The 12987-nt window shown below is 43.4% G+C and overlaps 1 protein-coding gene across 1 annotated transcript in view; it reads right to left on the bottom strand.

The window, feature by feature from the left end:
• Positions 1-12987, bottom strand: part of ROR2 (ROR family WNT receptor 2) — a 319672-nt gene that overhangs the window by 58507 nt on the left and 248178 nt on the right. The window contains exons 3-4 of the mRNA XM_086961128.1: positions 9054-9341; positions 5903-5933 (exon numbers count right to left, since the gene is read on the bottom strand). Of these exons, the coding sequence (XP_086817254.1) occupies positions 5903-5933; positions 9054-9341 (319 nt within the window). The remainder of the gene's footprint in view (positions 1-5902; positions 5934-9053; positions 9342-12987) is intronic.

Here is a 12987-nt window from a genome sequence, read left to right as displayed (position 1 = left end):
CGCCACAATGACCTAAGGGGGGGGGGGGGTTAATGAGAGAGGCCCCCAGAATCGCTTTCAAACTATTTTAACCACATACCCTGCAAATATAAAATTAAGCAGCAAACCTCCAGGAATGTGTCCTGGAAACTTAATTTATACGCAAGGTGCGGGGTGGAGGGGAGTGGACAGATAGTTCTTTGCAGCCGATAGAGAATGAGAAAGGCCTGCAAGAAGGGTTGTTTGATGGTACAACGTATGCCTTAACAGTGCATGCCTGTACCATGTTGTCTCTACCACGGTTGCGTCTTTACAACGCACGCCTTTACCATGCATACCTTTACCATGCAATTTTTGGTAATGGCATGATGGGTAAAGGGACATGCATGCTAAAGATCATACCCCGGTCCTCTAAACTGTCCCTTTCACCCTGGCTCCAGCCCAAAAAATTAAACCCACGTCCCAAAAACACTACCTAAACCCCAGCCCCCCACCCTGAGCCCTAAAAACTGCCCCCACATCCCTGAAGTTCCCTGACCCAGCTCACCCCTGCCCAGAGATCTAAAACTGTCCCCTGCCCTGTAAACTGTCCCTTTTCCCCCACACTTAGGCCTAAAAACTGACCCACCACCCTAAAATGACCCCGACACCACGCCCCCTGCACTGAGCCCTGAAAACTGTCCCTCTACACCTGCTAACTAACCCAAACCCAGGCCCCCGCCCTGAGCCTCAAAACTGCTCCCTGCCCTACAAACAAACCCACCCCATCCTGAGTCCTAAAACCTACCCCCACCCCAAAAAATGACCTCAGTTCCCCTCATTACACGGCCCCAGCCCCACTAGTCTCACCTCGTCCTCTCTCAAGTCCCAATCGTCCTTCCTCTTCTTTTCTTCCTATCCCGCCCATTTGCACGGCAACTAGACGGCGCATAAGCATTGTTAAGACATTTGAGTGGTTAATGCAAGCGTGGTTAAGACCTGCGGGGAAACGGCACGAGTGGCTGAGCTCGCTTTGTTAAGACCGATTCCTTGCAAGAAGTAATTATAATCTGTTCATATTGTCTGCTTCATTACCAAATAAAGCAATAACACGTAAACTCGACTTGAAAACACCACAATGAATGGGCTCCTTATAAGAAAGTACACACTGAAGAGGGAAACCCAGATTAATATTCACAAGAATGCATTCACAAGGAGGCAAAATCAAAGACAAACTACTCTTAAACCTTACACCAGCCTCCTTCCATCCCACCAGTCTCTCCCAACTCCCTTTCTTCACTCTCCTTTTCACAGCTATCACTTTTTTTTCTGTCTGAACTCTCTACTTCCACCATCTCAGTCCATAACCCTAAATTCCTACTTCTCTTGCTTTACTAGCGGTCTCGCCACCCTTAAATTTCTGAACCTTGCACTAAAACTGTATGACATAACACGTGTATTTTGAAGGACCACACCTGAATTTATTTTAGCTGCCACAAAATGTTAAACATTTTGAAATAAACTACCAACATTAACCTGGTACTTTTAATTAAATATTGTTTTTCTGGTTCTCTATGTCCATTAACAGAGGACATGGAGTGCTTCCTGGATCCGGGCTCCTCCTAATTCCGCCCTTTTTCCTTGAAATAACTGAACACTTGCCAAGATTTGAGAATGCCAAACACATACAAATTTATGAAACATCATAAATTCCTATTAATAGGTTATTGACAAGTGATTGAAGATTTGTATTTTTTAGAAATGTAAAGGTGGATGCCCGACTGGCATGCCTGTGTGTCATCCTAACTCTGGTACTGCTGCAGCAAGCCCTTATGATCATCTGATATTATTGAGTGTATCCAAATCAAATCCAGTGTTTCCATTATTACCAGGTGCTGCACAATTCCACTTAAAGAGTCAAACCTAATGCATTTACCACTGTCCAGAAAGAAATTCATTTAAAGTAACATAGAACTTTTAGAGGCTTCACCAGCCTACCTGTTATTAATTATTTAAGGAAACTGTGAACTTTTCAAACATTAGACACAAATTTCGTTTGCAATAAGTAGTTGGTTTGTGCCCTATTTAATTGAGTATATTTTCCTAAAATAAAAAATGCTATCCCATGTCAAATGCTGAGGATATATGTTGTATAGCACACAAGGGACTACATGACTTAGGACCCTCTTATCTGGCAGAGAAATGTGTTCCATATGTCCCCACACGCACCCTAAGGTCAAGTAATCAGCTCCTTTTGAGGGTGCCCATGATTAAAAGGGCCAGACAGGGAGCTAAAGCACTGTCAGTGGTGGGCCCAACATTATGGAACAAACTTCCTCTTCTGCTTAGACAGTGCTCGGACCACCTTGCCTTTAGAAAAAAACTGAAAACCCTCTTGTTTCAGGCCTAACCGGCTTGGCCGAGATTTATCAAATATGTTTAGGATTAACTGCCCCTCTTTTGCAACTGGTGTTTCTGGAGCGCGGAGATACTCCTTCTGGAGTTTATTCAAGCGCGTTACAAACCCGCAAATAAATAAATAAATAAATATCTGCCCTCCTCTCTGCCCTTGAAGCCCCTTGTTCTCTTATCAATTTATATCTCTTGAGGCCTCTTGTTTGTCCATCACCATCATTCTGACATCCGATTCACCATAACCGGCCATTTACGGCTTGGATAATATCAAGCCATCACTCTACACTCGTGATCCTCCCAGATGAACATCCTTTCTCTACAGTCGTTCCTAATGTACTATTTCTTCGCTTGCCTGATCTGAGTGCACCCCTTTGCATCCACCCTCCTGCCTCTCGAAGGTCCACCTTTAGTGTGTCTGTCCTTTTATCCTTATAGAATCCTTTTCAAATCTCCAATCTGCCTTCACACCATTCTTACCTGAATAACCCCCTATCCACCATGCTTTCCAACCCAGCCCCCAGTGCTTTGATTTCCTTGACACCAATACTTCCCTCCTGATCCACCGGTGTGTCCTCGTAAATCGATGCCTGTCCAACTCAAGACCCACTAATGGCCTTTACAAAAAATCCATACTCCTGGTTACAGGCCAACTCCATTGGTGACTCAGACAAGCCCAGGCTTGTTCATCCTCCTTGTACTTCTTGATCTCTCAAGTGCTGCCACCTCTGTCAGCACTGCTGCCTTGAGGTCTGCAATGCACAGGTCCCACAGCGAGGGGGGCGTACACTAACATCAAGTAAGAGCTGGGGCCGAGAAACCTCTGGTGAATGGGCTTTTTAAGATAACTGAGCCTAATTAAAGGAATATTATGGAAACCACTGGCTACACTGCTTCTGACACAAGCACTTTACGAAGAGAACTACTCGCTTTTTACACGATATGTGATGGGTCATAAAACTGCAGTAGCCTTGATCATTTCAACACAACTGAGTAGCACTGTAGTTACCTAATTCCATCCAAAGTGCATTAAGAAAGGGACATGCACAAAAAAACTGAAATTTCTTTCCCTTAACATTACAACCCTTCAAAAAAACACAATATGATGGTCCACTTTGTTGTTTTTGCAGTTCTGCCTCACACTCAAATTGTGTTATCACCCACTCCACAGACACAACAGCCTGTAGGATTATTCTGGAAGAAAACATCTCAGGCTCCAGTGCACCACACGCACAAGTCCATGCTGCCTGTGTGGGTGCAGTCAGGGCATTCTCCTGCCTCGAACCCAGGGGCCTTCTGTTCAGCTCCGAATATAGTTACAATGTGCTCGAAAATATTTGGTAGCAATTTAGGGATGGAAAATTAGGAGGGTGGTCTCTTATTGGGTACCCAAAAAGAGGGGACACAGAGGCTGCACCGCTGGCACTACAGGATGAAATTAGGATGAGAGATTTCCCAAAAGGAGTGTAGCCCAAAGCATGGAACGTGGTGAACCTATAACATCGTATTAAGGCTTAGACATATCAATTTGTAAACATATCGGTCCCCACCACCGATGAAAATAGTAACTGCGACGAGCAGCTGTATAAAAAGTGCCTCGCTGCTTTTCAACATTTAGATTTGAAATTGTTGTCTTTCGATTTGTTTTCTTTGGAACGATTGACCTGGAGCCATTTCCTTCTGGGTCTGTTTGTTCGAATTATTCTATAAAGTTAACGTCCAGGTGTGCATGGTGCTCTTAAAAACAGCACACTTTGGCATGACAGCCCAATGTTAATATAAGTTAATTTTATTTACTTTAAAATCCTGCTTTGGATCTGAGGATAATTTACAGTCCATACACGAGTTGGAAACAGAAGTAACCACTAGAATGTAAACACACAAAAAAGAAAAAATGCATTTTAACAGCAGTTAAATAGGATGAATACACCCCTACATGGTTTGCCAAATTAGTACATAAACATCCCGTTAAACGAGGTACCTAGGAAATTGGCAGAGTTCAGAATAGGCAAGAAAAATACTAATTTGCACAACTTTTTCCTTAATGACTGGAAAATACAGCCTACAGATGAAAGATTATTCCCTCTCGGCATGTGATCCCAGAAAGAATCGATGAGCTTAACTTAGTTCATTCTGCAAGACGAGCATCTGTCTACCCATAGGAATGTTAGTGGGGAGGAAGCCTGCCCTGCCTCATTACTAATCCATTCTCTGGTGTCTATGATTCTGCTTTGGAATAGAAACAAAAAAGTCTGTCATTTAATGTGTTTCACCCATTCCAAAGTTTGTTTCTTTTGCCTAAATAATTCATATAGTCAGTGTATGAGGTTCTTCATCCCCCTCACCCCTAACATATCAAACAAGCATTTGCAATGCAATAGGTATTGCATTTATGAGAGTTTGAGCTATTGGCATTGTAAATGACAATGCCTTTTTTTTAAGTGTTGATTTTACCCCCTTTACTGCGGCGGACATTCCGCCGCAGTGCGGGCGTTCCTAGCAGTGGGCGGGGCTGCGTTGGCCGTTGGTCATGCGCAGCACCCCAGAGGTAGACGCGAGCAACCAACGGGTTAAAACAGATAAATAAAAGGCATTGTCATTTACAGTGCCAATAATTTAAACTCTTTGAGAAAATAGTGCTCAAAGGCAGTAATTAAAGCCTACCGAACAACAACACACGTAACAGCGGGTGTTGCCATGGGAGGCTACAAAATGAGACAAGGCGGCACTAAGGAGGGACTACTAAGTCTTTTGACAAATTAACAGCTAGTTTACAGTGGACATTGACACAAGCCAATGAAAAATGTGGGCGGAGAGAGGGCGGAGCTTCAAGTCCCTACCTCAATACAGCATGCTCTGCCCAGGGTCGACCTAAAAAGCAATTCCTGTCCCTTGTAGTGCCTCCTATATCCTGTGTGAGGTAACAGGATCATAGCACATAGGATGGGGAGGGCCGCAGAGGAGATTAGTGTGGAGTGTGTGTGAGCAAGGGATTAAGAATGGAAGATGTTCCCTCGTGTTTTAATTAAGGCTTTTTGCCTAGTAAACGTCAAAGGAAATTGTGACTCTGCCAAGAAGCTTGGCTTCGGTTGCCCGCCCTTGAATCTGTAACCGTACTGCTCTGAAGTGAAGAAACACTCTGGGGTCTACTCCATGACTTAAAAACACACAAAGGAATACACGAGCAAGACGTTTGCATCAATTTTGTCGTTTTCAGACTGAAGAGCATAACTTTATCTTTGTTCTAGTTTTACAGTGCGAAGAATTAGGCATTAAAAATAGTTTGCTAGTGCGCCAAGCTCTTCGCAACGCCACACGCTACGCTAGCTCGAGCCATTAGACAGCTAACTGTGAGCTAAAACAGACTAAGACAATGTTGTCACTTTCTGGGAAGGCTCCAGCAAAGCTTCTCAGTGTAAATCAAACCGAAGACAGTTTTTGGCATGGGATAACAGCAGTGGCAGGATGTTGGACGGATGACTTACAGTCATTCTCAGTAAAATACACTGCAGGAGTTGAAATGAATACTTACTGGAAATTGTGATTTGGGCTATGTGTTGGACCTAAAAGAAAACAGAGGAAAAACATGCATTAATACTTATTTTCGGGCATCATCAACTGGCTTATTATCAAATTAACAGCAACATATGTCATCATGATTTATAAAGAACATAGTGCAACAAGCCTGGCCATTGTCAACATGTGCCTTCAATCATGATGCCCATGAGGTTCTTTCCATTCTCTGAATACCACAAGAGTGGGCCTCAGGAGTCCTCTGCTTATTTCATCCATGATCTATACCCAGGCCCACTGGAATTTTGAGATTGTGCGGGAATTGCGATTTCGCATAATTTTAGATCTACCACATTTGCCAAATAATACATTATCTGCCACGTAATCAACAGATTTTAGCAAAAAAAAATGTTGCCAAACAGGTATAACAGTTCAAACGTTACTAAAAATGCAGCAACGCTTGTTGCTGTGCAGTGAAACGCCATTTATAAAACTGGACTGGTCACCATTTTGTGCTTTTTGCAAGATTTGTGTGTTAAACTTGTACTGATGAGGTACACCCAATGCCCAGATAGTGTTATCAAGTTTAAAAATGATGACGTGAAGAAGTAATACTATTAAAAAATGTGCAGCATAATTTGGCTTTTCTTGCAGCGTAATTTACACAACCCTGCCGCTAACTTGGCCCTCTCCTGCTGCTTAATTCCAGCGGCCATGCTATATATAAATTAAGATCTGTTTCCCCAGTTGATAGGTGTACCACTACCTCTGGATTCTGAGTTTAGCAGTAAATAAACCTGGTAAAATGTGAATTGTCACAAGTGGCAATACAATATTTTTCCAGTTAAAAACACATGTAGTAAAATCAGCAGTATTACAGTGCCCGCTGTAACATGGTCTGACTACATATATATCCATATGGTGCCACCACATGTGCAGGCAGCAAACTTTTAATAGTATTTCTGTGGTGCAATGTGGTTTAACCAGATTTCTCAAATTCTACAGGAATAGTAGAAATGTCCAATAATCGGTTTTGAGCCTACTACATTAATCCACATAAAGTTGTAATAATTCAGTTATGATGAATTTGCCACAAATTTAATGGAGGGCATTGAAACGGAGGTTAGAGCAGAAGGGCACAGGAAAGCTGAACGCGAGGGGTGTCCTCACCTCCAGGGGCTGCTTTAGCCCTGGTGGCGCCCAGTGCAACAATAATTTTTGGCGCCCCACAACCTCCTCCTCAGATTCTCTCATGACCACTGCCCAAAGGTGCCCCTCATCTCTCCAATATTAAGTTACTTCTAAACACAGCGCCACCCCTCACGTCCCTGAGGTCCACGACACCCTTCACAGGTCAGCGCCCAGTGCGGCCGCCCCGGTCGCACTGCCCTAAAGCCGACCGTACTCACCTCCCACCACAAATGAGGCGGCTGCAGGAGGACTGTTCCGTTCCATTTGAGTGTGTAATTGCAGGCAGAATAGTGGAGGGTCTAGGGAGTCTTACGTATGTAGAAAGCGCAACTGTATGAGTGTGAAGCAATAGCAGGGACTTTTTGAAGGGGCAGAAAAAGATTGTGCCTAAGTGGTCGAGAGGGGAGGAAGCAGCACAGATAGAGGGCTAACAGGAGCCTGTCACTTGTGAAAAAAGAAATATTGTGGTGACCACTGGCTACACCGCTTCTAACACAAACCCTTTATGAAGGGAACTACACACTTTTTACACTATTTATAAAAAGAGTAGCAGGGATCAAAAAATGTGTAGTAATATGGAGAATATTGTAGCTAAGATACTGGTTTAATTTGAGCAGGTGGTTTCCAGTGCTCGACACTGGCTAATAATTCTCAACACAGGCATTTATTACAGTCTGCCACATGGTGGAGCTGTTTGTCAGATTTTAAAATGAGCACAACAACAGTTGTTTAGTAGGTAAATATACCGCAAAAAATGACTAATACGTGCACACAACCATGCCTAAGGCTTTGGGTGGCCTAGAATAGTCTGAATGGGTACACTTGTAAAAGTGTGATGGTTAGTAGTTTTGTTGGTACTGTAACTGACCGTGCTGGCAAGGTAAATGGGTGGTTCAAGATTCAGTGGCTTCCTGACAAGGGCCCCGGCAGTTATGTTTTTTACAAATTATACCTACTGAGATTTACTTCCACACGACAAGAGGCTTTTTGCATGCAATGCAAAAGACTTCTCATAGTAGAAGACAGACTACAAAAGGGTTTTCTATTCTAACGTCATAATTCAGCTTTGTGTGTTATAAATAGAGTTCTCACATTATATTGTAACTTCATATTTCTTTCTGCCGTGAACAAGCCAAACAAGGACACACGTGATGACGTTCTCACAGGCTGGAGAAATGGAGTGACGGATGAGGCAGGTAGGACAAGTTAGAAGGATCTCCAGGTGTTCGGTTAAGTCAGACATATGCATGACTCTAAAGGGAGTATGTGATTCTCACCTCCAGATGAACTCAGAAAGTCAAGGTTAGGCTGCACCATGTTTATTGCACATTAACTGAAACAGCTTCCAACAAAAATGTTTGCAACAAGTGTGGTGATGGCATGGAATACCACACCTATATAGACTTACTAATAAATTGCAATAAATTACAGTTCAGGGGCTTTGCAATCTAAACAGACTTTTTAAGTGGTTGGGGTGTGTGTGCGTGCGGTTTTATGCATTTTCTATACGTTTGTGTGCTTTCTGACAGATTGTGTATGAGATTGTTTTGCAGCAATGTGTGCTTTATGTGTTGAGTGTGGAACATTCATTTTTACATTTGGTGTTAATTTTCCCAAACGAAACCTGGAGTCCATAAAAGTCTGTTTCAAATTTCTATGCTGCCTCCACAATGACAACCCTGGAAGCGATTGGGGGGCATTCCTGTGATCCCATTCAAGGGGTGAAGGGTGAAGTCATACCGAGACTTACAATTGTCAAATATAGTTGTAAACAAGACCAACAAAGTCTAGAGAATAGTCACATATTTACAGGAAACTTTCTGTAAATGTTTACATGTAAAATTTTACATGAACGGTCAGATTTTAGCAAGTGATACCCATAAAGTCAACTTAAAGTATCAATTAATATTCATGCCGCAAAAATGATAGTTCTGTCTAATGTATATTACACAGACACAGATTCAAAAATTTAGACTCACCGAGTCTTACAAACAAGACCCCTGTTGCAGAAATGGTCTTCAAGTCATTGTTTGCAACACACTGATAGTATCCAGTATCTGTAGTATCGAGATCTTGGATTCGAAGCCGTGAGCCATAGTCAGTCTTCCGTATAGTGATCCTTTTCGGCTCTTGGGCCACCGGTGCATCATTTTTTAACCATCGAATATTGGGAGGTGGGTTTCCTGCCACCTTGCAGTGTAGTGTTGCAATCTGGCCTTGAACAACAGTGATATTATTCACTGGTTCCACAAATGTCAGAAAATACCCTGAAAGGGAATAAATGTTCATAGGAATCAAGTTCAAGCTTACATCAAAAAAGCAACAGTCAAAAGACACTTTAATAAATATATATTTCTTAAAATGTGGCCACTTTAAAGATGGACTTACATGTGTAGTTCACACATAGCCCAATCACCAATGCTATGTATATTTATATCGGTTTCAATTTCATAATTGTCCTCATAAAATCAAATACCAAGATTATGACCAAACTAACCTGATGATTATCTCATTAAGGCTAAATGACACTATGTTTTAAAAATGGAAATGCATCAATGAAAGTATTTCCACTGGTATTAAATCAATTATCAATTGATAGAAAACATATTAAAGAAATACCACCTAATTTATCAATAGCCAATAACAGGAAGCAGTGAATTTGAAAAGAAAGCGCTGCACCAAGAGATCAAAGTAGAAAGCATAGATGAAAATGGCAAGGAGGTACAAGCAGTGGATCAGAAAGCCACTTATAAAACATATTTATTTAAAATGTAGACGTCTATTTAACAAGCATTTGCAAAGTCAATAGGTCGCATCTTTATAATGAGACAGCCAATGTACAATCTTTGCCAACGTTTGTAAAACATTGTTAAAAGGAGTAATAGAATAAGCATTTCAACATATTGGATGTAAAGCAAACATAACTCTTAAGGTATTGAAAAACTGTATACTGAATTCAATATTTCCAATCTTTATAACCGACACAGTTTCTTTTTAGAATACTTTTCATGTAAAAACCTCTGAAAAAAAGTTCAAAAAGAATTAAGAAAAGGGTAGAATTGAAAGAAAAATGATTACCTTGGCCTGATTTACTTTCAACAAGACACTGAAGAGAAATAAATGCTAGAGTCATTTAGTGCTCAGCAGTAGCCCAGGGAGCAGATGTATTGTCCTCCAGTTGAAGAGACATCTATCTCCTTTTCATACATACAAGGTACACCATCTACCTCAAATGGCAGGTGTGAGTGCAGTGGCCCGCCGCTAATGCAGTGCCATATATGCAGCCTTTGTGTACCTAGACCTGGGCTTTATTTCAACATGTGGAGTGCACGAGAAGAAAAAAAAAGCAACACAATAACGTCTGTAAACCCTGACCAAATAAATGATCAGTTGCTGGGATTTTAGTGACGAGTTGTGAGGTACACTAATCGCAAAGGTTGTGACTGTGATGGGGATGGTAATACAAGGGGGAGAGAATAAGAAAACAGAGTTCGAAGGAGAGCTTGAAGCAAAAGAAACAAGCATTAGCATAGCCAATAGGTCTTGACTTTGGGACGTGTTATTAGTTTTGTAGAATTTGATGCTTCTATAAGTATTGTAAATAATGAGTTTTTATTATTGCAGGTTTTTTAAACACATAAATAAATGGCACTGTCATTTACAATGCCAATGGGTCAAAATCTTGCAATTGCGAGACCTATTGCATTGCAAAGGCTTGTTTACTTTTCCAACGAGGATGCAGAGAGTATCCCATATCTTATGGGCGCTTGGGACTACTTTTGCTATAGTATTCACCACAGCAGTAAGAAAATGTATCTGCCCCTTAGAATGGGCAGGGGATGTTTGAGAGGTCACTTCTTATATATACAACTGACACACACTTGCAAGGGCAGGGCCAATGAGAAGTGGGATTTGAGCAGCCGTTAGAAGGAGGATCTTAAGCCATATGAGGATTGGCTCCAAAAACAGTTTTAAATGCAATTCGCCAGCTAAGCGTGGACTTTTTCTTATTTTCTCCTCTTTTCAGTCGTTTTTTTTGTAAAAATCTGCAAACTTTGTGACAATCACTGAGATTGCAAAGCTTGCAAAAAACTTCACAAAGTAGGAAGGAAAAATCTTCTCAAATATTCACACCACTAGCGAAAACAAATGAGTACGTGTGAAAGACACCGTCTGTTAAAAGGAGGGCACTTAGGGGACTGGGATGGAGGTGGGGGTGGGGGGTAACAGCGCAAGTCCCATCGAGAAGAGGAAAGGATACAGGGCTGATATATCAGTTTTTAAAGTTTGATGAGAGTCCAGACGGTGCCTGTAAGTCTGTCCTGGCGGAACCACCCTCACGCAGACAGCAGGCCGCGTTTGCTTGTGTGCTATAGAGAGGCAACATTAAATAACTTCATGGAAGCTGTGGTTAGGGTAGAGCCAAAAATCGAATCGGTCATTTCCCATCACCAAGCTCTGTGGTTGCAGAGATCAGGTGCCCTCGTCATGCTTTATCCCAGAGTTACTGTGCCTCAGCGCATTGCCAAGGCCTATTGGAGAGTTGTGGTAAGTGTAAATAAAGCCCAGTGAGGAACCAAGTCATATGCCCACGCTTGATGACAGAGGTCTCATGTTTTCAGGAATGAGAACTAATTAGCATACATCATAGAAAATGGGGTAAACTAGGCCTTTTATATCAATTACAACACTGGTCTCATCCCCCAAGCTGAGCTGTACACAGAGTCATTGTGGAGTAAAGGGCAGCACAGAGGTGAGCTGGGTGTCGAGCCCTAGTAAACAATATAAGGTGGGTGCAGAACCCAGAGCTGCAGTGGGCGTCGAGCCCAGTGTGCCAGGCCTCACCCCAGAGATGTGATCAGTACAGAGCCAGAGCTGAGGTGGTTGCCGGGACCAGTGGTTGCCATGTTTTAACCCTCAAACTGTAGTGCGTACAGAGCCCTGAGGCGAGGTAGATAGAGAGTCAAGCCTCACTCTGGAAATGAGGTGGGTGATGAGTACAGGGTACAATACCTCGTACCTCCTACCTGTGGACAATGCAGAGCCCATGGGTCCGGTAGGTACTTGGGTCAGGCTGTGGTGGGTACAGAGCCCAGACTGCCATTCCTCATTCCCCAATCTATGGATGGTGCAGAGGTTAGGTTGGGGCAGACTGCCATGCCTCATCCCTGTAACTATGGACGGTGTACAGCCCCGAGGTGAGAGGAGGGGAGGGGTCAGACTGGCATACCTCATCCTCGAATCCATGGACGGTGCGGAGCCCAGATGTAAGGTGGGGTAAGGGGTCATACTGCCATGCCTTACCCCCGGATCTATGGACGGTGCAGAGGTGAGGTGGGGGAAGGGGTCAGACTGCCATGCCTCATCCCCATGTCAGACTGTGATGGTGAGGCAGAGGCAGAAAGTAGCCAAGCCGTACCCCCGGCCCCACGTCAGGCACCAGCGGGATGGTAAGGAGAACAAGGTAGCCCCTCTGAAGGGGACAGTCACACAGCCTCACTTACTGCAGTCCTGGTAGGGTGGTAACAGAGGCAGGGGAAGGCCCATCCAGGAGCCGCTGAGATCGGCCTGAGCCCTGCAAACACAAGGGGCACTCTTCTGTGACGGCACGGGGTGGAGCTTGAGCCCAGGAAGGGGACCGCGGTTTTCCGGAGCAACAGGGTAAGAAGGGGGCACGGACAAGGCCATAGGGATGTGACACCGCTCGTTCCGCACGTATAGACCGAGTATACATATTTATGCATTTTTAGACGTCTCTGGGGCTCTCTTCGCCATATGTCTCTATTGGAATAGAGCATGTCGAAGAGTGGAGTGGAAGACCAGCGGATCTCACAGCAACAGTGCCACCTATAGGCTGACTAGTGCCAGCTGGCGAGGAGCCTCCAGCCGGCCTCATTCATGTGACTCGGAGGC

This window comes from Lissotriton vulgaris, chromosome 3_1 (assembly GCF_964263255.1).
Source record: "Lissotriton vulgaris chromosome 3_1, aLisVul1.2, whole genome shotgun sequence".
Taxonomy (NCBI): domain Eukaryota; kingdom Metazoa; phylum Chordata; class Amphibia; order Caudata; family Salamandridae; genus Lissotriton; species Lissotriton vulgaris.
Note: the sequence above shows the minus strand (reverse complement) of the source record. Positions and strands in the feature narration are given on the sequence as shown.